Source organism: Poecilia reticulata, chromosome 18 (genome assembly GCF_904066995.2).
Source record: "Poecilia reticulata chromosome 18, P_reticulata-male-v2, whole genome shotgun sequence".
Lineage (NCBI taxonomy): Eukaryota > Metazoa > Chordata > Actinopteri > Cyprinodontiformes > Poeciliidae > Poecilia > Poecilia reticulata.
Window position 1 is genome coordinate 25,996,129 of NC_088847.1, and position 24,101 is coordinate 26,020,229.

The 24,101-nt window shown below is 42.4% G+C and overlaps 2 protein-coding genes across 2 annotated transcripts; both read right to left on the reverse strand.

Annotated features, from left to right (window-relative positions):
* Positions 1-68: 68 nt before the first annotated feature.
* On the reverse strand, positions 69-18,970 carry rbm46 (RNA binding motif protein 46). The gene is made up of 11 exons (XM_008436206.3): positions 18,739-18,970; positions 16,945-17,127; positions 14,783-14,963; positions 14,550-14,706; positions 14,104-14,233; positions 13,120-13,217; positions 12,295-12,655; positions 7,947-8,146; positions 7,416-7,518; positions 3,072-3,330; positions 69-2,423 (listed from the first exon to the last, which is right to left on the reverse strand). Exons 1-10 carry the CDS (start codon positions 18,755-18,757, stop codon positions 3,074-3,076), a joined length of 1,689 nt encoding a protein of 562 aa, XP_008434428.1. The 5' UTR covers positions 18,758-18,970; the 3' UTR covers positions 69-2,423; positions 3,072-3,073.
* Positions 18,971-19,594: 624 nt separating this feature from the next.
* Positions 19,595-22,807, reverse strand: LOC103480984 (lecithin retinol acyltransferase-like). Its single transcript, XM_081599744.1, has 5 exons — positions 22,275-22,807; positions 21,806-21,911; positions 21,268-21,342; positions 20,857-21,009; positions 19,595-19,929 (listed from the first exon to the last, which is right to left on the reverse strand). Exons 1-5 carry the CDS (start codon positions 22,481-22,483, stop codon positions 19,774-19,776), a joined length of 699 nt encoding a protein of 232 aa, XP_081455870.1. The 5' UTR covers positions 22,484-22,807; the 3' UTR covers positions 19,595-19,773.
* Between the last annotated feature and the right edge of the window lie 1,294 nt (positions 22,808-24,101).

A 24,101-nucleotide genomic window follows, 5' to 3' on the forward strand; every position in this document is an offset into this window, starting at 1 on the left:
AACTAATTCCCAACATACGTCAGCTCTGATGCAGATGTGGTGCGAACAGACTGGAGAAGTTTAAAATGTTCGGTAAATAAATGAGTTTTATTTAAAGACTCTCACCAGCGTCTGTTTGTTTTGGCCGGAGCAATGAAACCGTTTCGACATTCAAGCGCAAAACATTTCATCTTCAGCTAGACTGATCATCAGCAATCAAAGCCTTCATTTGTTTCACAGCAGCTGAAAACACTTCATATTTTATCTGGTTCAATAAATAGGGCGACCTTCACACAAATGAATAATTTACTTTGCACAGACTTTTCAAACTCCAGAGCTGCGCGCCTGATTTGTGATTTCCCTTTAGTCTTTGGACTGTTAAATACACACGACTTTGCTCAGGTTTAGATTGTTCTGATAATCAAGGCGATTTGAAAGTCAGATTAAAAACATATGTTTGTGGTTGTTCATTCACAGCGTCGGGACAAACTCGGATTCAAAATGGCCGTTTGGCTGCAGATTGCACACTAAATTAACTCCAACAACGTCAAACAAACCACCAGTGAAACGAACATGAATATCGACTTTCTGTGTCGGGGGGGGGGAACAAAAAAAAATTAAAAAAGAATAAAAATAAAGAACATTTCTGAGCTGCTCAGCCTGAACGGATCAATGAGAATAAAACAGTTGAGCCAAAACAATAAAACTCAGAACAATGAAACACATTCAGAGCCACAAACGTCTCAGCAGCTGCAGCTGGAGGCTGGTCCGTTTGCTCTGAGTGAAACTGGAGTTCGTTCAGACGGTCCTCTCGTCTTCTGTGCAGAAACTTTTCCTCCTCCTCCTCATCATCATCATCACCTCCTCTCACTAACGTCAGGTTAGAAAAACAGCGGCACGTTTTGTCTTCCTTATAACTCAGAATGTTAGAACCGGCTCCTCTCCTGAAACGTCCTGAAATCGGCCCGCAAGTAAATGAATCTAAACGCTAAACTCTGTATGGAAAGCCATTTTGGCCATTATGTTAAATACAAAAAAAACAAAAAAACAAAAAAACATTTGAACATAATCATAAAGAAAAAAGTTTAAATGGAGATTTCATAAAGACCAATTTATTTGTTCCTGAAAATACTTAATTAATCAAAGTCTAACTTCCGAAATGCATTTAATGACTTTATGTTAATAAATTAAGCATTTCAAAATAAAATTCCAATTTAAAAAATATTTTTGAAATATTAGTATTTTGTTTCCAAGCATCAATAAGTCATTTGAAAAAAAAAATTTAAACAAAAATCATTATCTCCTGAAATAAATATAAAGTGTAAAATTTGAAAGTGCAAAATCTGAGAAAATTAATTAATGAACTTATTGATAAACTTTAAAATAAGTCGTCTAAATCTAACATTTCAAAAACAAAAAAGTAATTTTAAATAAGTAGTTTTAATAATTAAAACAAAAATCAAAATAAAAGTATTTTGAAAAAGGTGCATAAAATGCAAAAATATTCCTTTTCTCCTTTTAACCCAATAGAAGTGAAAAATGGTGGCCTACGGTAAGAAAATGTTTATTTTTACTTTCATTAAGTTATTAACTTGATGCATGTGTTCATATTTACTTTATTATTTTACTTTAGAAGTGTTTTTACAGCCATGTTGTGTTATTACTATTATATCATTATTAGTGACTAAAATGGCTTTCCGTAGATCGGCTAAATTTACCTAAATATTGAGTTGAAATTTTTGGAAAATGTCACCATTTCTGGTAAACATAGTGAATCATTTCCATATTTTATCTGAATCTGCAGAGAAAACAAACAAACCTGATTCTTTTCTACGGCTTTGAAATAATCAGTTTTATTCCTGTTTGATATTTAAACACTGCAGTCTATTTATAATTATTAAATCTGCTTTGTCAGGCCTTTTTAAAGGTTTTAAGCCTTAAAAATCATGAAATGAGTTTTGTTTTTCTTGGAGAAGCTCTTGGATCCCTCAGGTTTACATGAACGGGATCAGCAGCTACAAACAGGGAGATGAATCTGTTTCCAGCTGCTGACAGGAAGTGGAAAGGAGGCGGCCATGTTGCCCCGCTCCGTCTGAGTCATTAGCTCAGCGCGCCAACATTTCCTGAAGGGCTTCAGAGGTTGAATCTGTGGAGAAAGACGCGCTCTGCTGCTGTTTAAGTAACCGGACCTGAGGGCAGGAGGTCAGATCGGACCGGGCCTGAGGCCGGTTCTGGACTCGGTGGGACGTGATGAGGAGACGAGGACAGAGAGACGGGAAGAGGAGAGGACGTTCTGAGATCTGACAAACGTCAGAGAACCGTTGCGCTAACTCAGATTATCAGACGGAGAGGAGAGAGAGAGCGACTGGAAACCTCCTGCCTGCCTTCCTCACCCTCCTCTTCCTCCGGCGACGCAGCTCGCTCCCTGGGCGACAAACGATTCCCTGCAATCAGGAAAACACAAAAACAAACACTTTTCTACACATTCTGTCAAATAGAGCTAAGAAAAGACGGTTTCCATGGCAGCAGGGCGAAGGACAAACCGGCTTCAAACCCAAGAGATAAACTGACCATCATCATCATCATCATCATCATGAGTGAGGCTCCGCTACAGAAGCAGCACTTTGTGTTAACACAAAGCAATCAGTCAAAGCTCTAAGAAGAAAAATATAATCATATGTTTCATTTTTCCTGAAACCAAATAACTTTGTTTTAACTTCTCAGTTTATAAAGTTACAACTGTTTGTCATCCAGTTCCTGTTCATTTTCTTCTTCTACTCCGTATTCATGAGGCGAGAGAGTTTCTAATTCCAAGTTCGACCAAATGTTTTTCCTCAGACTTGACTTTTTCTCCAAATGTTGACTTTTTCCTCAGAATTCTGAATTTAATCATCTGAGATCAAAAGTCAGAATTCTGAATAAAAACATATCTGAATTTCTATTTTTTAATCAGTGGCCCTAATCTTCTTTGGTATGATCGAGCATAAAGACCTGCTGTGTGCATGTAGCTTAACATAAATAATCTCTCGTTTCCATGTTTCACACATCAGCCTGAGGTGAGATGAGCGAAGTGCGGTGAGCTTCAGCCTCACCGTCAGTAGAACGGAGACTGGGAGTTGAAGTAGAGCCGCTGGGCTTGGGAGCCAGCGGGGGAGAAGGCGGACAGAGAGGGCAGGGGGGAGATGGGGAAGGGCGACGGCGGAGGAGGAGGGGGAGGAGCGGGCAGGCAGGGCGTGAAGGTGCGGCCGCCGCAGCTCAGGAGGCTGGGACTGCAGTCGGACGGCGACATGGCGAGCGGAGGAGAGAGGCTGCTGGGAGAGTCAAAGGAAGCTCCGGTCAGGATGGACGAATCTGGACGAAAACACAGGAGGTTGGGAATGAGACGCAGCGATCCGGAGAAAACTTCATCTGAGGCTCACCAGATTAATAACTTCTAATCAATCAGCATGGAATGATCGACTTCCAGAAAACTGAAAAACAGCTGAAACACTGACTGTTAGATTTACCTTTGATTAGAGGTAAATGAAACATTGATCAACATGTCTGATTTGTTTTTATGATGTAAAGAACTTTAAACTGAAATGTTTTCATGAATCAACCTGACTGCAATAAAAGGAAGGGAAACAAACAGTTTAGTGAGAACAAAACCCAGATGAAACCATTTTCCTCGTCTTCTGCAGCAGGAGGATTCAGACATGTGAAGACACCGAGGAGAGGAGATGAAGCAGAAATAAATGTATTTAAAATAAACCTGATAAGGACATATTTGATATTCAGGCTCCTGTGGAGCAGAGAGGGGATAAAACATTCATGCAGTTTGAGAGTTTAATAAAAAAAAAAATCCCCCCCTGGATGAAACTCCTGCTGCTCTCCTCACTTCCCTCCCCTTTAATTGAGCTAGTTCTGGTGGCTGGGTTCTGGTCCAGAATGAGATTCTCTAAACTCTTCAGATTGGAGCAGCTTTCTCCAGCTCTGACCCATTGTACCACTTTGTCTCGGTTTCCACTTCATTGGTTCTGGATGAATGGGCCGGTCCGGCTCCAGCGCAGAAACACCAAAGTCTGATTTATTTATAGAAAGATGCAAAGAAATAAAAATCTAAGAGATTTGACCAAATCTGACCCTCACATTTCAGACCTGCTGGCTCAGAGAGAACAAAACGGAAAAAAAGATTTTTGAACTAAAAAATGTTGTGTATTTTGTTGACAACATAACTTAGTTTTAGCATTTAAAAAATCTATAAGTTAGTTTTTGGTTACAATTCAAATAATTAAAGACCATAAAATTACTTCAATTAAAATTTGAATTCTGTTCCAACACTAATTAAACCATAAAAGTCGTACAAGTTGCAGGTCTTCAGTCTCTGACTAGACTGAAGACGTTTTAAATCAATACTGACATTTTGCTACCAGCTGCTTTGATGCTGAATCAGCTTTGACTCGCAGACAAGCAGAAGTTTCAGTGAAATTGAAAATGTAATTTGGATTATTGAGCTGACAAGTTTCATGAGAAAATCTTTCAAAAGTCATTTTGGTTCTTAATGCTCAGAGCTGGCAGACAGGAAGTAAAGCTGGTTACCAACGGTTACCACAGAAACACAAACAGATGCTTCCTCCAAACAGAAACCAACTTAACCCAAAACAGCAGACAAGTTCGGACCAGTTTCAGCTGATATGGAGCTTTAGCGAAAGTTCAAGCTGGAAGACTCCACCCCCTTCCTTCGCCCATCGACGTCATGCTCATCTCCGACCTCAGCGCTGGACCTCACCCGGCGCGTTCAATCAGCAATCAGGCTCTGCATAAAAGGATCCACACCCGAGCCATCAGCTGCTTCCCAGCTGCGTTCAACCCACCACCTCCCCTTCTCCACCCACATCCTTCACCTCTAGGATGGCACCCTTTCCCGACCACCACCACCAGTGTCGGGCCCTGGGGGAGAGCATTCCTAATCAGTTATCGGGATGTTCATCGAGTTCACATCAAATCTCAGCTCAAATTAGCTGCCGGGGTCCGAGCGCCAAAGAACTGTTATTCATTCCCGTCATTAAATCTTTTAATTGTTCTCTTTTGTCCGTCTGAGTCTCTCCAGATTGAAGTAGCTAAAGAAGCAACACTGGACGTCTGAAACGTTCCCCAACTTCCAGGTGAGGATCATTAAAACGTCTGGAATATTAAGAATGAATCATTAAAACGTCTGGAATATTTAAAATGAATCATTAAAAAGTCTGGAATATTTAAAATGAATCATTAAAACGTCTGGAATATTTAAAATGAATCATTAAAAAGTCTGGAATATTTAAAAGGAGTCATTAAAAAGTATGGAATATTTAAAATGAGTCATTAAAAAGTCTGGAATATTTAAAATGAATCATTAAAAAGTCTGGAATATTTAAAAGGAGTCATTAAAAAGTCTGGAATATTTAAAAGGAGTCATTAAAAAGTATGAAATATTTAAAATGAGTCATTAAAAAGTCTGGAATATTTAAAATGAATCATTAAAAAGTCTGGAATATTTCAAAGGAATCATTAAAAAGTCTGGAATATTTCAAATGAATCATTAAAAAGTCTGGAATATTTCAAAGGAATCATTAAAAAGTCTGGAATATTTCAAATGAATCATTAAAAAGTCTGGAATATTTCAAAGGAATCATTAAAAAGTCTGGAATATTTAAAATGAATCATTAAAAAGTCTGGAATATTTAAAATGAGTCATTAAAAAGTCTGGAATATTTAAAATGAATCATTAAAAAGTCTGGAATATTTAAAATGAATCATTAAAAAGTCTGGAATATTTAAAATGAGTCATTAAAAAGTCTGGAATATTTAAAATGAGTCATTAAAAAGTCTGGAATATTTAAAATGAGTCATTAAAAAGTCTGGAATATTTAAAATGAGTCATTAAAAAGTCTGGAATATTTAAAAGGAGTCATTAAAAAGTCTGGAATATTTAAAAGGAGTCATTAAAAAGTCTGGAATATTTAACTCGCTCTGGCTGTCATAGTTTTCGTCTTAATCAGAGCTGCAGCTGTTCCACTGGGTGCCAACATGGCCGCTCTGTCAGTCCTGCTCTATCAAGGTGTTTCTCTTTCAGCCTTGTTCCTCCTTCAGGGTTCAGATGAGTTGCTGTGTGACTTGGTAAATCAATGTTCCGGTCTGAGCTGCTGGGACCGAAACAGATGATGGAGACTGAACCTCCAGCAGCAGCTGAACCTCCAGCAGCAGCTGAACCTCCAGCAGCAGCTGAACCTCCAGCAGCAGCAGCTGAACCTCCAGCAGCAGCTGAACCTCCAGCAGCAGCTGAACCTCCAGCAGCAGCAGCAGCTGAACCTCCAGCAGCTGCAGCAGCTGAACCTCCAGCAGCTGCAGCAGCTGAACCTCCAGCAGCTGCAGCAGCTGAACCTCCAGCAGCAGCAGCAGCTGAACCTCCAGCAGCAGCAGCTGAACCTCCAGCAGCAGCAGCTGAACCTCCAGCAGCAGCAGCTGAACCTCCAGCAGCAGCAGCAGCTGAACCTCCAGCAGCAGCAGCTGAACCTCCAGCAGCAGCAGCAGCTGAACCTCCAGCAGCAGCAGCTGAACCTCCAGCAGCAGCAGCTGAACCTCCAGCAGCTGCAGCAGCTGAACCTCCAGCAGCAGCAGCTGAACCTCCAGCAGCTGCAGCAGCTGAACCTCCAGCTGCCGCAGTGAGTTTTGAATGTGTGAGTGGAGACGTGCTGCAGGTTGTTATCACCTCATCATTAAAACTAAAGGGTCACTGTTTACGACGCTCAGCTCCATCCATAAAACATGCAGCTGCTGTCAGACACAGGCTGGCGCCACGCCCCGCTGACCTTTTAACAAACTGGAGGAAGTGACACGCGGAGAGCAGCCAGAGTTACGTCCAACACAGCCAGCAGACTGGAATCAGCTCCAGCAGCCGGCCGTGACTCACTGATCAACTCTGATCCGAACCTCAGACGAACCAGCAGCAGATCAGATCCGAGGAGGAGGAACGATGGAACTAAAGGGTTTCTGTCATTTTAACCAGATTTTTAATCAAATCAGGAAGAAATGTTTGATGAAAGCAGAGATCCGTTCAATTCAAAACTTCTTCATTGATCCCAGACAAAAATTAAATGTCATATTATTCAGAGCTGTTGTAGACCCTGATGGCTGTGGACAGAAAGAGGCTCCTATAGCAGTCTGTATTACAGCGCAACTGTAGAAGCCTCTGACTGAACACAATCTATATAATTTAATTTCTTTTTTATTCCACTTTCTCTCTAAAACTAATATAAACAGGACTAAAACTGGTTCAGTAAAGAAAACGCTTCTGTCTTTCCTATTTAAAATGCATATTTCCTTCCTGTTTGTGTCTCTGAGCCTCAGATTTCCCAGCCAATCAGGCGGCTCCATGTCAGTAGCCCAACATGGACGCTGCAGTGTGAGTGAGACGTTACCCAGGTTCCACAGCGTGGTCTGGGCAGCCAGCTCCTTGGCGTCGTCCAGCAGCACACACAGCTTATCAGGGATGTAGGTGGCTCGCGTGGATGGCAGCACCACCTACACACACACACACACACACACACACACACACACACAGAGGAATGAAGAATGTGGCCTGGGGTTTCTGTTGTGAAGCTCGGTGCTGTCAGGTTCTGCTGCTGCTTGTTTCTGTAAAAGTGAGGCTCCTGAGGCTCTGAGCAGCCGGAGGTGAAGCAGGTGAAGCTAAACCAGATGTTTCCGTTTCACAGCGCTGAACAGCTGCTCTCTGGGATCCTAAGGCTTCAGAACAGCTGATCACTAAAGATACGGTTCAGTTCAACATGTTGGCTCTTCAGTAAGTGGGTCAAATCCTGAACTATAGGCTGCTGAGCAAATATCAAGGTGTGAGAGACGCTACCAGCTCAGCTCAGTGTGTGTGTGTGTGTGTGTGTGTGTGTGTGTGTGTGTGTGTGTGTGTGTGTGTGTGTGTGTGTGTGTGTGTGGACCTTGTAGATGAGCAGCAGCTTCCCGTCCTGACCCGGGGTGGAGTACAGGTGGTACTCGGGTGGAGACCAGCAGTTCTTGTGGCAGTGGTACTCCAGCAGGCTGACGGCCGAGCCGATCTGGCTCTGCTTCAGGGCGAGCAGACTGATGGGCGTCAGGGGGGTGCAGGGCAGCAGGGGGAACATGAAGCGCTCCGGGTCCTCTGAACCACCACACACACACACACACACACACACACACACACACACACACACACACACACACACACACACACATCATCTATTTAAATCAGATCAGACCAGGCTCTAGATAAAAAAACATCCTGATGGACAAAATCCATCAAGATTTCAAGATCAAAATGTTCATGTAACAATTTAACAAATCTATTAGTCTTCTTTCAGCCAGCTAGCTGGCAGTGTGCAGCAACAGATGGGGGAGGGGCAGAGCTGCCTTTCTTTACTTTATGACCCAACATAAAGTAGTTGTGTCATAAAGTACTTTTGTTACTTTTAACTAATTACATCAGAGTGAACAATCAGAAACTATAAAACATTTTTTTCCCCTTTCCTGACTGCTGACTCAACAGTCTGACCTTTTCCTACATTTTGTTTGATTTGAGTAAAACATCCAGGTCACACTAATAACAACAAACTGATTCATGTACGTCTTCAAACTGGAGTCAGACTGGATGAAACTGGTTTCCATGGAAACGTCGGCAGATAACAAGGCGGCTGGATAGATCATAATGGAGGTTCTCGGTTTTACTCTATTTTTATCAAATTATATCCAGCTTCATATCATCTTTAGTCCAGTATTGTTTAAGTTTTATCCAATTTTATCTCGTTTTATTGCGTTTTGGTCAAATATGATGCTACGGTGAGTTTTAAAAGTAAACAGAGTAATATTTTAAATTTTAAATGACTTGGTGTGACGTCACATCTGCTCCTAACATAGCATTTAAACGAACGCTGACACCATGAAGGTGAGAATAAACTGCTCTGAACGCTCGCTGTAAAATAATTTTAGGATGAAAAAGGTAAGTTAGAGTCAGCTGGAGAGCTAGCAGGTCGTTTTAATTCAGTTCAGTTTATTTTTGCTCCACATCACCTGGAGACAATTTACAAACAAAGCAAAAACAGAGCAGAGATTTCTAACAAGCAGCAGCTGAATGTGTGTGTGTGATTGTCCAGAATGTCTCGTTTCTGTGTGTCATAAAGCCTCAGTGAGAGCCTGACGACCCGATTCGGCACCGGGCTGATCATTAAACCCGGAGCCTGCAGCTTGTTGCAACATGTCATCATTTCCTCCATGCTGTTCTCAAACAATCCAGACATTTTGTTTGGTATTTTGTAAAGCGAGGAGAAGCTCAGCGGAGTTGGAGCTGCTGTACCGGCAGTGGGAGGGGAACTGTGGATGAACTGGTACCAGAACCGACCCGCTGATTTACCTGACTCACTGATTTACCTGACGTCCTCAAACGTCCACTTTGTCTTTAAATGCAGGCTGTGGTTTCCAGGATAAAGGTCACAAACACTCTGCATTAATCCAGCTGTGAAGCTGCAACCCTTTTTCACGACGCCTGCACATATTTCCTGTAAATAAAAGTTTTTAAATGAGCCATAAATGATTCATGGCAGGATGTGGGTAGAGCACATAGATAGCAGGAAGGAGAGATGGAATAGTGATGAGTGATTATGAAAGCACTGAAACTAAAGATCCTTTTTCCAGTACATCTGGTCTGCAGGTCGTTACAGGTGGAACTCAGCAGCTCCGGAATGAGAAAAACAATAATCAGGAAAATGTATTTATTGTCCACAGCAGGGGAGCACTGTGCTAAGCTAGAGATGATATGAGCATCAGTGAATATGTTGCTGCCCTTGTTATGACTGGCTTTTATGTCCGACAGCTTAAAGCAATAAAGCTGCAGAACACATTTACAATCTTTCTAATCACCTCAATGAGACCAGAGCAATTTATATGCTAAACAGCTATAAATGATATTTTAATGCAAATATAAAAATAAAAGGCACCAGACCCCTGAAAGGCCCTGAGTGAAGAGGCTCCATGTTCCTGTCCCGATGTCTGTGACGTTGTTTCGGTGAGTCTCTGATCCCCGTTGAAGCTACAGCTCCTCTGATTAACGACGCTCTTCATCATCTCGTCTCTTCATTAAGACACCATGATGGAGTGACTGACTTCCTCTTCAGAGGGTTTTACCCCAGAAAACCTTAGCTCAGCAGCCCAGATTTACCCACAATGCTCTCTGGTAACTGAACCTGACATCCTGAATTATCACTATTAGCGGTTAGGAGACAAAACATAACTAAGTGCTGCTGATCAGCCCCATCAGTGTAAAACACTGTAACGGTCCTGATTAGATGGAAATGAATGCTGCTCTCTGCTTTGGTCTTATTTACCAAACTAATTACTGTTCAAGTTGTTGTGCAACACATGATGCGTGTTTGTTTGAGAAACGCTTTGAAGTTGTTTGGGTAATTATGTCCCTCATTGCTCCTCATAGAGGGTTCATCTCCAGGACAACCGGACGTGGACGGGGTCACGTGTTTAATGGGTGAGACAGTCTCTCTCTGTCATTGTTTAAAGCTGATTAAGCAACTATTCACTCACTTCCTGCCCTGGCAGCCATGTTGTTTGTCTATGTTTGGCTCCATGATTTGTGGAGTGTCTGGAGCTTGGAAGTAAAACCGTCAGACTGGGGATATTTAAAGCTTCAAGCAGTAAAGTCTGGAGCTCAGGTTCACTTCCTGCCTTAACTGAATGTAAACAAGCTGAACTCACTTTAACTAAATATAACTCCATTCACTGCCTCTCTTCCAGGCGTGATCTGCCTCACAACTGATCAGATGTTTTGGTGAATTTAAACGGCTTCCTGTGTCTGACTTGGTTTCTGATAACGGCAATGAAAGTAAAGGGACTTTTCCTTTAAGGGTTTTTCATTCAACTCTAACTACGCTGTGGTTTAAACTCTCTAAAATCAACTAGTCGATGGACCAAACTTCTGACCAACCAACCAACAAACCCACTGACTGAAACATGGGCCAGGCCACCAACCAATTATCTAAACTGACCAGCATCAAAATCAGCTGCAGACCCAACGACTCACTGACCTCCAAACGGTTCAACCAGCTGACTGAACAACGATCAGATCAACTAAACCAGTAACGAGTCCAGAGACGGCCGGCATACAAACTGAAGGTTTTCTGAATACAGACAGATTTCAGCAGGTTTCTTGGCTCTCATCCTTGATGAATCAATCGCTCAGCTCTTGCTCCCCTGCTGTGGACAATAAATACATTTTCCTGATTATTGTTTTTCTCATTCCGGAGCTGCTGAGTTCCACCTGTAACGACCTGCAGACCAGATGTGCTGGAAAAAGGATCTTTAGTTTCAGTGCTTTCATAATCACTCATCACTATTCCATCTCTCCTTCCTGCTATCTATGTGCTCTACCCACATCCTGCCATGAATCATTTATGGCTCGTTTTAAAACTTTTATTTACAGGAAATATCTGCAGGCGTCGTGAAAAAGGGTTGCAGCTTCACAGCTGGATTAATGCAGAGTGTTTGTGACCTTTATCCTGGAAACCACAGCCTGCATTTAAAGACAAAGTGGACGTTTGAGGACGTCTCTCCAGAGACACCTTGAGGGTGAAGAAGGTTTTAATATCGGAGAAGCAACGCGGAGCACGACTGGACGTCCGTGTGGTCAGGCTGAAGGGAAAGCCTGGGGGGTTTAGCTTGGTAAGAGGCCTTGGCTGCTCAGAAACACAAAGGTCGGGATCTGATCTCAACTCAGAGAATTCAAAACTAAAAGATCAAATCTGTCCTCGTTGGTTTTTATCGGACATAAAAGCAGTTTTAGGAAATAAAATAAAGTTTAAAAGTGGGGCTGTTTGAGAAGTAAAAAAGAAATCTGTCTTAAAGCTGCAGAAGCGATCTCAGCTTTTGGTGGCTCAGCCAATCAGCACTAAGCACAATAAATGCAGCTCCTGGATTGGCCAGCTTGAAACATGGCTTCTAAGTGTTTCAGTTTCCCAAGCTGCATTTTAGATGCAATCTATGAAAAACAATCATCGATTAGGTGGATTTTCAGTGAATAATTTGGCGTCAGGTTGCAGAGAAAAAGCTAAAATGCTGAACTTTGACTAGGCATGGGGGCGGGGCTCCGCTGTAGAGGTAAACAGGTGTTTGTGTGATTATGTTCGATAAAATGAAGAGTTTGAACAACAGAGAGAAACGAAGATACACCAACAGCCTTCATGTGTTTAAAGCAGATGTAAAATCTAATCAAGTCTCTAGTGTTTCAGGTTCTGTTCATGCCGTCCTCACCTCCTCCGTTGTAATAGGGGTTTCCCAGGCGGGTCTGCAGGGGCGTGGCCCTGAGCGAGCAGCGGCCGTCGCCGACGCCCCCCGCGGCCGTGTTTCCTAGGTAACCCCTGGTGTTGTACCTCCGGCCGGCGGCGCTCCCGTCCTTGATCCCGGCCGGCTTGGCCAGGGTGACCTCCACGGTGGCGCCGTCGATCTGGGCGCCGTTCATCAGGGTGAGGGCGGCGATGGCGTCGCTGCGGCTGCGGTAGTGGATGAAGGCGTAGTCGGTGAGCTTCTTGACGCGCTCCACGGAGCCGGGCTTGAAGCTGGAGAACTCCCGGTGGAGCGTTTCCTCCGTCGTGTCCATCATCAGGTTGCGCACCTGCAGCAGGAGGACAGACGGGGTCGGCAGGCAACAGGTGGGGGTCACACTTCAGAACCACTTCTGGTGTTCTCTGTAATGACTGTCAGGCTGCGTGTGTGTGTTAATTTGACTGTAGGGTGACGCGTCACCCCGCTGAGCTGCTCACAGAGGAAAATGAATGACTCACGTCTCCAGGCCTCTAATTGTTTCCCACTTAAAGCTCATCTGAAGAACATTTCAAGCAGCAGCAGCAGCAGTGGGAGTCTCTCCGGTCGGGATCTTCAGCTCCGATCCGGAGCTTAAATTCACTCCCCACCGGCTCGCGGGCCAGGACAGTTATGGAGTTTTAATGATTTTACTTACCTTTCAATGACTTTCAAGAACAAAAAGTCTGTAAAATATCTGAATTTATGGTGATTTTTCTCTAATTAATCTCAACATTGCCGTCATGTTAGCAGGCGGAACCGGACAGTTGTACGTACGTAGAGGACCCGGACGCGCTGCATCACCTCCTCATCCACATCCTTCTCCGGCTCCGCCCAGTCCACCTGGATGGAGTGGCCCCACAGCTGGAAGGTTCCTGCAGGGACAACCAGAACCAGTTCACTACCAGAACCAGTTCACTACCAGAACCAGTTCACTACCAAAACCAGTTCACAACCAGAACCAGTTCACCACCTGAACCAGTTCACCAAATGAACCAGTTCACAAGCAGAACCAGTTCACCACCTGAACCAGTTCACAAGCAGAACCAGTTCACCACCAGAACCGATTCACTACCAGAACACAATGATCTCTGACAGTGGAAACAAGGAGCTGCTCTCGTCTTTCTCAGCTGTTTTCCATCGATTCATACTGGTGTTGAACCCAAACCCAGTTTGCCCCAAAGGTTCTCCACAATGATTCAAGATGAAGGGGTGTACTTACTTTTTAGCACATCAGTCTCTCATGTTGGCTTCAAGTTTCTTCTGTTTTTGATCATTTCAGATCCATTTATTACACCCTGATGTATCAAACCCTGAGGAGTTACTGTTCACATAATAAATGTAAACATAAAGCTCTGTGGTTTATGTTAAATTATAATATATTGTATTTAACGTAGTCTTGTTTTACAGCCTGTCTGGACGTTAATTTAAGTGTTTATTCAGGTTCTACAGCGTTGATGCTGAGAACCGTCAGGACTCTGATTTGTGGATTTGACCTTTTCATAAACTCTTTACTGCGCTGCATTCACTGACACCAGGAATTCTGAGTCTCTCCTCACTAACTGGAGAAGACAACGCAGTGGGAAGTAGATTCTCTCTGGATCAGGACGGCTTCTTTAACTCAGACTGACCTCAAACTCCATGACTCACCTGCTTCATCATCCTGTTCTGAAAAAGCGGACCACAACAGTGTGTCGCTGTGCTGCGCCTCCCCCTGCTGGACGCAGACAGGAAGTGACAGAGGCAGTGTGGAGACGGTACCGGGTATGAGCGTCCTGCGGGCCATGGCGGCCGCCTTGTGGGACTCGTACTCCACGAAGGCGAAGCCTCGGTTGCGGCTCTTATCCATGGAGCTGGGGTAGACGATGACGTCCACCACGCCGTCCGTCACCTGGGAGCGCACACACACACACACCACACACACTCTGACTCATGAAGACAAGCTGTCACTTTAAATCCAGACACACGACAGCAGCTGCTCTGACATCAGCTGGACTGACAGGAGAGAAGCAGCACAACATGAAACAACCTGGACAGGTGAGCCTCTGATTGGCTGATCAGGTGGCGTTCGCACTCAGGTTGGATGAAAGTTTTTACTGTCATTTTAACATTATGATAGGAGGAGGATTTAAAGAAATACCGCAGGTCCATGAGCAGCTCAACACATGTAGTTTGAATTGAGAGTAAACTAAAGGCGTGTTCCCCACCTTCTTCATCTCCTCCATGATCTCCTCCTTCTTCTTGTCTTTGGGGATGGAGCCGATGAAGAGGCGGCAGTTGTCCAGACTCACGCAGACGCCGATGAACTTCCCGGGTCGGACCTCGCAGTTGTCCAGCATCTGGATGGCCCGCTGAGCCGCTTCTCTGGACCAGAACCGACAGCATCATTCATCAACCTGCTCAGCTCACCGGGCGAACCGACGCAGTCACGGAGCGCCACCTGTTGGTGTACATGACGAAGGCGTAGCCGCGGTTCTCTCCGCTGAACTCCATCATGAGGCGGAACTCGTAGATCTTGCCGGCCTTCTCGAACAGCGGCACCAGCTCGTCCTCGAACATGTCTCTGGGGATCTTCCCCACGAAGACCTCGCAGCCCCGCGGCGGCGCCGGCCCCTCCCAACCTGCAGCGCACAACCAGGGTCAGAGGCTCGTCTACCACGGATAACGGACCGGTAGAACGTGCAAATGTCAGAGGTCAATAAAATACCCAACATTAAATAGATACAAACCTGCAGCACCCTGCTAATCTGGAGAGCTGCCTGCCACTAGGCCTGTCACGATAACAAATTTTGCTGGACGATTAATTGTCTAAAAAATCATTGCGATAAACGATAATATTGTTTCAAGACCTTTTGATACTGATTTAATGGAAATGACTAATAATACATGCGATTTCCTGCCATAGATGGACTTTATTTAAAAAAATAACACGTTAACACTGGAACTGATTAACTAAATAAACAAAACAACCAAAAACAAAAATAAAATGGATTCTCAGTCTCCATTAACAAAAAACGTACTTGAATAAAAGCTAAACAACATAAAACCAAAGTGGAAATAAATACTGCATTCAACCAAATGAGTGCAGATTATGAAGTCTGTATGTATATTGACCTTCAGTAATCAATAGATTTAAATAGAGACGATGGGCACATCCCACTACCTAATGCAATAGTTCACTCTACACCATTTTTTGCCCCCATTTTCCCCTTATGATAATCTTGGATCGTTGGCTGATCTAACAGATCATCCTGCAGTGTGTGGTGTGTTACGGTAGATCGTGGTGGCCGCTCCGATCTAAATCAGGGGTTTTCCCCGACTGGGAGCTTAACGCTGAATGTGACAGGTAGCCAATCAGAAAGTGCGGATTCTCCTCCGTGCTTTCTGAGGGGAAATTACGGAGGGGAATCCCAAACAGCTGAAAAGGCGCAACATGAAGTCCAGCGGTCAACGGAGATCATATGTGGAAACAACATTAATATTTATTTAACGTTTCGTGCAAAGAATATAGAAATGACAAGGAGAGGAGTTGGAGCCAAATTGCTACCGCAGTTGATGAACCCGGTAAGTTTTCAGCTGTTCTTCGTTAACGTGACATAAATAGGTTACAATGATTTTCATTCAGTCAGGACTTTACGCTGACTCTATAGCCACATGCATCACAGGTAGATTCTAGTAAAGCATTGATTAATGCCTGGTTTTAAAATTAGTTAACTGGACTTGTAGCCATTATTTTGTGCCCATGTGGCTGGACACCACACGGCACAACAAACCCGATCGAACCGTTATACCTGGGATTTCTGTCGGCTAATGTGTCTCTCAGGTTTAGAAAATGGGCCGACAACTCGTGTCATGTGCGCTGGACTTTAGACTAAGAAAATGAGGAAGGGAGGGTCAGTGGAGAGACCGGAGCTGAGCTTTTTTCATTAATGTCATCAACAGAAAGAAAAAACGGCCGGAAGAGACGATAAAGACGATAATTAAAATTAGGTCGAATTTATCATCTGATTAATTGATTTATCGTTTATCGCGACAGGCCTACCTGCCAGTAAAGAATATTTTTAGTAATTGGTTATGCAGTTAATCAAATATTCTGACTATTATTCTAATATTCAGATACATATCCAAATATTCAGATAGCTAATGAATTACTCTGATTGTTACTCAAATATTCTGACGAATAATTTAATATTCCGACGATTAATAAAAATTTTGCAGATTGATCAATTATTCTGATGATTAATCAAATTTTCTGACGATCAGATAAAAATTCAACTCATTCTGCTGATTTTTCAAAAAACCACTTAATTTTATACAATTTTACAAATACATAAAAATTTAAAATGTGTGTGTGGAAGTGACACCACAGACTGCCGGTCTTCTTCCGCTGTGGCGTTTATCTCATCATTTATTGTCATAAATTTCTTGTCATGATAAAAATTCTGATTTATTATTTTGGAAAACTGAAAACTTTGTTTTGAAACCCCAATAAAACGAATGAAAGTTTGTTGTTGTATGGTGAGAAAATGTCGAAAACGTCAGCGCTGAAGAGTGACGCTTTAATCTCATCGTGTTTTATTTCCCGTTTGGACTCTGGCTTACCTGGCGGCGGGCCGCCGTACTTCCTCTGGCCGTTCTCCTGCACCATGTTGTATCCCGTCTTCTCCATCAGAGCCAGCAGAGCCATCTCCTTCGCACACGACACCCTGAAGTCGTCCCTGTTCGCCGGCAGGTCCACGTCCCCAGAGTCCCCGTCCAGGTCCTCGTCGGACGACCTGTCCCCATCTGTCCAATGAGAAGCACCGCGGTTAGCATTCTGCAGCCTGACTGTCATATCCAACGTTACAAGAAAGTCTTCACAATGACATGGAGTACAGATGAACACAGATTGAGACTACAGTTCAACTTCTTCTGGTTGAAATTAACTTGGATCATTTACAGAAATCCAAAAATACATGAAATCAACATGTTTGTGCTTTTACAAACTTAGTAATGTTTTTATAAATCACCAGTTGTATTCTTCATTGCAGAATAATCCAGTTCTGGTTTCACTGGCCAAACTAAGGGAGGCTGTTTGATAAAAATATAACAACGATTTTTACAGAGCTTGTGTTTTAATAAATCTGTAACAGGGTGAAAATTAGACAATTATTATTATTATTTTACCACCTGGAGTTCTCTTAGTTAATCCAAAAATATTAATAAACCTCAAACATGAAGGTTTAAGAAAGTAACCATGATGTTTTAGCTTTCTTAGGGAAATATCTATATGTGAACAAATATTGGGCAAGTAAAAGAAAAACACACATGTTCACATCTCACTTTGGCATTTTCATCATTTTTCAATTAAAATTAACTCAAAACTTTCATATAAACATTTCTGGCATTAGAAAAACAGAACAATCAGTGTCCAATATGGCCGCCCTTCTTTTCAATAACAGCGATCGGCTTCCATTCAGAAAGTAACCATGACTCCATTCAGAGTTTGCAGCTCCAGCCTCCCAGTCTGTTCAGAGAGCTGGACTGGTTTCCTTCACTGGAAATCTCCCATTTAAGACCCGCCCACCAGTTCAGGTGAGGAAAGGCCCATGCTATCAGTTTTACACGTTTATTTTCTAGCAAGAGGAGGAATTGTTTGAAAAAATGGAGACTACTGATGGAAGAAAGTGTCTAAAAACTGGCAGAAGGGTCTGGAGTTCATTTTGACCCAATCTTCAACCTGAAGATGTCCGACCAGTTCTTCTTTAATCATACCAGCCCATACCAGTACCCCACCTCCACCTTGTTGGCGTCAGACTCAAAGTGAAGCTCTGAGCCAGTTACTGACCAACCCACGGGTCAGTTCTTCTGGTCCAATATGAGTCACTCTCATTTCATCCAGTAAGTCTTTGAACAATCTGTCTTTAAGTGTTGCTCCAGTTTAGACACTCCTAAAAACACACACCTTAATACAGGGTGTCAACCTTTTTAGGCCACACCCTCCCTAATTCTACGAAGAAATATCAACTGCTATGCTAAAATTCATTAAAGTTTATCCAGCTTAGAATTGGGAAAATTCCTAATAATGATGATATGGTGAAAATGCCAATTTTCCTAAATATTTCACAGACAATGTAGAGCTGATTTAAACCAGCAGCGACAGCTAAAATAGTTTATCTGAAACTTCAAAAAGTTCAAATTAAATTTTTTTATCACAATTACATGAACTTTCAGCATCATTATCGTCAAATAAGCAACATTTTCAGCAGCTAAACTGACATAAACAGCCATTAAAAGTTAGCTAAACATGCTAGCGGCTCATCAATATAAAGATGTGACGTTACGAAAATTTAAGTTTGTTAAGCAAGTCAAATTATTCTCTAAAACTTTAGCAAACTACTTAAATTAATCTCTTACCGCCTCTGTGCTGTGGCATTTTCCCCTCTGAGTGAATTATTCGCCTTTTTTTGCGGTAATAAAGCCACAGGAGAGACGAGCAGAGCTCCGGTCTTTGGTCAAAACTTCGCCGGGAAGAGAAGGAAGGTTGCCTGGCAACGGTGAGAGCAGTTCAGAGCCGTTCGAGGAAGCGGAGCCTTACGCGACTTACGTTTAGCCAATCAGAGATGAGCTTTGTCAGTGCGGAAGCCGGCATCAGATGGGTGCAAAAGTAAAATAAAAATTCATTTCAATTACATTTTTTCATTGCACCTATTCTTTTACGTACAGCTCGAACAACTAATTTGACTTGATTTGACTTTAAATGAAATTAAATTTGTTTCGTAGTGTTCATGGTAAGATCCAGTAAGGGTGCAAATAATAATAGAAAAAATTTAATTAGTTATTTATTTACTGAATTATTTCCCCTTTAAACTATAAAATAAAGTAAAACTGAAATAAACTTAAAGTGCCACTATATAAAACTAAAAAAAAAGAAGAAATAAATCTGTTAAATACTTACATTAACTGAAAGTTGAACAAGAATATGAATTTAAAATCTTACACCAAATAAAAAATGTTAACAAAAATACAGGGGGACTAAAATGTTAAGTTAATAAACCTTTTTTGCACATAAAGATGGAACAATTTTGTTCAATTGTAGTTTTGTATTATGTGATTGAGAGAGAGATGAATGGATGATGTTGATCTCTCAAGAATAAATCAATGTAAAAATAATATTGTATGAAACAACATTTAGAATGAGTGCAATCCAAAGAAGGTGGGTTTATGAGAATGTTCTGGCAAAACCCATCCGTTAAGACGTCTAAACACTGAACAAATTTAAATAAATAAACTTTTATTTAACAGGATATGCTTGGCATCCATTATAAATCAAAAACAATGAAAGATTCAGTGATGAAAACAATCAGGACTAATTTAAGCTTCAGATTGGATTGCTGGTCAAAGTAAATCATCTCTGAGGATCCGGGCCAGGTTCCAGGTCAGTGTGTCCAATCAGGAGGCCATCCAGAGGAGGAAAGGCAGCAGAACCGCCAGCAGGACTGACCAGGTGTCCATAACCCGCAGGTAGACCAGCAGACAAGCAACCAGCGCTGCCGTAACCTTGGCGACGCCTCTACTCAGCAGCAGCTTCCTCATCGTCTTGCAGAACTGATGGGGACAAACCAGACAACCGTCAGAGCCACCATTTTACTTTCCTCTGCTGTTTTCTATGACCTGACTGTTTTTCTTCATTCCATCTTTTCTTCTGTTTGGTTCTGTTGCCAGTTAAACTTCTTTAATTCATTGAACTAAAGTACAAGTTTAAAGTGAAATAGAATGTTATTCCTGGAGGGATGAATAATAATAATAAAGAGTTCAAGTCTATATTTAAATGCTAAATTGTATCACATAAATCCACCCTACATAGAAACGGCCACTAGATGGCGACATTGCACCGTGCTGGATCTGACGCGTTGTTTATTTAGATTTTCTCCAAACCAGCTGATAGAAACACGTCTGATTGGCATTTGCCCCCTTTTTTTCACGACATGACAGTCGGATAGAAACCCAGCTAATAAAACTCCCTCAGAGCGATTCTGAGTTCTCCAGCAACACTCAAAGAAAACCAAGAGTCTGTCTTCTTGACGTCAGCAGTCGTTCCTATGGTGTGGGTCGTGAAGAGTATCCTCTGTGGTTGCAGCAGCTCTGAACGTTATGCTCCTGACTTCCACTAAATGAATGTTTGTGTAATCCTGATGTGATTTTCCTTCTCTGCAGCCTGCCTACAGCCCCTGTTCTCCAGCTCCATGCAGCCTGGTTGGCTCCTTCTTAATTCCTTCTCAACTCTCAACCTCCTGATCACACAGAAAATCTGCTGAAACAATGAAGCTTTCACAGACGAACGGTTGCTGCAATGCAAAGCTTAACCCAACCAGAGAAAGAGGCTGGTCTGATCGGTGATTGGTGTTAATCTGCCACAGGGAGCAAAGGTTGCAGCTGAAGGTTAAAACAAAACCGAGTCGCTGGGTTTGTAATTCCCAGTCGGAGAATGGCTGAATTTGGACTGTACCCTGGGGGTTTCCTGTGTGGCGTCACCTGGAAGGTCTGGAAGCTCATGACGGTGCCGTATCGGCAGTACATGACGAAGTGTTCGCAGTTGTACCACAGCAGGCTGTAGGCCACGTCTCCCAGCAGCTTCTCGGCCCGCCGGGCCACGTCCTCCCCCTGCAGCGCTGCACAGCTGCACATCTGAGGGGAGAACACACGTAAACCTGGATCAATACCATCAAGAAACGTCCAGATTCATTCCAGGAATAATCCAACCCAACGTGGACCAGACTCCGGAGCAGACCCAGAACCCAGAACTCCCCGTACCTTTAAGTACCTTTGGTTCATGTCCAGTCAGTCAGCTGAATTCATGGATAACTTACATAAACCCACTGTTTTCTACTGTATGACTGACTTCAGAGCTTTAAATACTGAATCAGGCAGCTGAACCAGGATCACCTTGTCCATGGGGTTGATGATTATATCGGCTCCGTAGGCGAAGTCTTCCACTGAGTCCACCCTCACGCTGCCACACTGCACACAAGAACAAGTTAGGCTCAAGTCCTCCTTTAACTTAAAGACATTACAAGACGTAGCTATAGGAGTTGGCAGCTGACGCAACTGATGTCATCTGTTCTGGTCTGGTCAGGTCCACCAGCTCAATCTATGCAAAACCAGTTGATTTTGACAAACCCCTAGAGTCTCACATAACGAGGAGAGCACATTAAATCATATTTAAGGGCCTAATGGGGTCCGAACACAATAAAACAGGCCGATGTGTTTATGAAACAGACCCCGGATAAGCAGAAGAAAATGGATGGATGAATGGATGAAACTACAGAGCAACACTTCCACCCACAGGTCAAAAGGAAAACTGCAAGATGAACTTTAAACAAAGGAAAGGTTTGATGCTGTGAATGATGATACTATTTTAAAAATCTCTGTTCTGATCCTTCAGAAAATACTGAAGGACAAGGCGGAGAAGAGTCCATGTCACCTTAGCCAGTACTCCCAGTATGAGTCTGGTGTTGGTGACCATCTGTTTGATCCGAAGCTGGTTAGTGGAGACGACGGGCAAGATGTCAGGGATGAAATGAGCCACTCTGGAGGGAAAATGGAGATTAAAAATAAGTAAAATAACAGACAAAAAAGGCAGAAAAAAATTAAGGGAATGAAAAAGAAATGTTAAAAATGAATAAAAATGGATTGACAGGAAAATTTAAAAAAGAAAGTTAAGAAACAGAACAAAAAAGTTCAAAGTAAATTATAGAAAAGACAAATCAAGAAAGTAAAGAAAATGGTAGAAAGAGAGAAATGTAAGGAGATTTAAAATGAGGAATAAAGAAAATATTTCTGAAGAGCAGAATGACGTCACACATCAGAAAGAAGCAACGTGACAAAAACTAGGAATATTCAAATTCCCCATTTTTACCTCCTGACCAATCAGAGCGCAGCGTCAGACTCACCTGCCTCCTCCCAGGTAAATCCCAAAATGAGTGAAGAGAGTCCGGGGAACTTCCAGCAGGTCTCCCCTCCTGAACATCAGGTCATACCTGTTCTTCTCCTCCTCATCATCATCATCCTCCTTCTTCTTCTTCTTCTTCTTCTCTTCGGGTGAAGGGTCAACTGTTGCCGAGGAGACGAAGATCAAAGCGAGGAGCCGCAGCGGAAACATGGTGCCGGAGACGCGGGTCGCAGTGAAACTGGAGGTTTTATGCAGCCGGTGGGAGGAGCAGAGAGGAGATTAGAGTCTGATTGTGACCGGAAACCAGGGGAATTCACCGCAGACAGGGGGCGCTGTTTGCTTTACCTACAGAGGGCTCAGCTCTGGTTTCCTGGGGTCACAAGGATAAAAACAGGACGGAAACTGATCCAACGTTAGAGACATAAACAGCACATAAAGCAATGCACAGACACCTTTCAAACTACTGGCATAGAAAATCAGAAAACAATTGGACAAAAATTAAATAATGTACAAGATTCATCCACTGAAAAGGAAAAAACACCAACAAAAAAAAGAGTTTTTTTAAAAAAGCAATAAGTGCCAAAACTTTTTTTTCCCCCCTGTGGAATAACCACAGGGTAAAGTTACCTCTGCAACAAATGTTTTAAAGTTATTCCAGATAGATCAATAAGACACAGTAACACCTGGAACCAGGTGAGCCAGGTCTCCATGGCAACCAGAAGCGCTAGCAAAACAAGCAAACAGACGCAAAACAATAAAACATGTAAAATATGCTAACAGGTGAACAATAGCCTTACGTGTGAATTTCATGAGAATTTTTGTAAGGGTGGAAAAAAAAATAAGATAAAGCAAAAATGTTAAACAATTAACAACGTTAACCAAGATGAGAACCATAAAAATGGCAGGAATGAAGTCAGAAAATACACATAAAAGACATAATGAACAAAAACAGGCGCAGAAGGAGGAGAACAAAACACTTCAGTTAGGAAATTAGAAACTACAAGTTTTCTGGTCCAGCATGAGTGTCTGACCTCACAAATGCTCAATGGTCAAAATGGTTCCCACAAAGAAACTCCTAAACATTATGGAAAGTCTTTCCTGGAGATCGGAAGCTGTTTTGGGCTGCCAGCGTTTCAGGCTCTGCAGATGAAGAACTGGACGTCTTCATCACTGACCCAACACTGTCTGCAGCCTCCATGTCAGCCAGCAGGGGGCGGCAGGCTCCAGGGAGCCCAACGAAAAGAATCAGGCCAAATAAATAATGTGAGAACTTACTTCATTATGATAAACAGGTGAGTTTTTGTCCGTTTTTAACTGTTTATAAAGTTTGTTTTTATCTATTTTGCTTATAAAATAACCTTACTGATGTCATCATGTAAAGTCAACAAGCGACCAAAGACCTACAGAACCAATAAACATAAATAAGAGAACAGAATTAATAAACACAGCGGATTAAAATAGTTTCCATTCATTTCTTCACACACAGGGAAGTAAAGAAAATCTGCTTTTAGTTTCATTTGATTGAATCTGGCAGGTCAACAACTGTTTCCACTTTTCTCAGCAGCCAGAGGAAATAATCTTTCATGACATCACAGCAACCAAACCCTGATAAGAGCAGAGCAGCTAAACTAAAATGAGGTCAGGGGAGATAAAGAAATGAACTTCAAGCAATTTTCAGTTCAACAATTTGGAAAGAAAAGTCTTTCCTGACTTTCCTTTAATCATCTTAGTGATCATTTTGAAGAAATTTTAATATTTTAATATATAAGTGAAAATAAATTAAAGGTTTATGGCATAAAAGTCAAAGTTGGGTAAATTTATTATAATA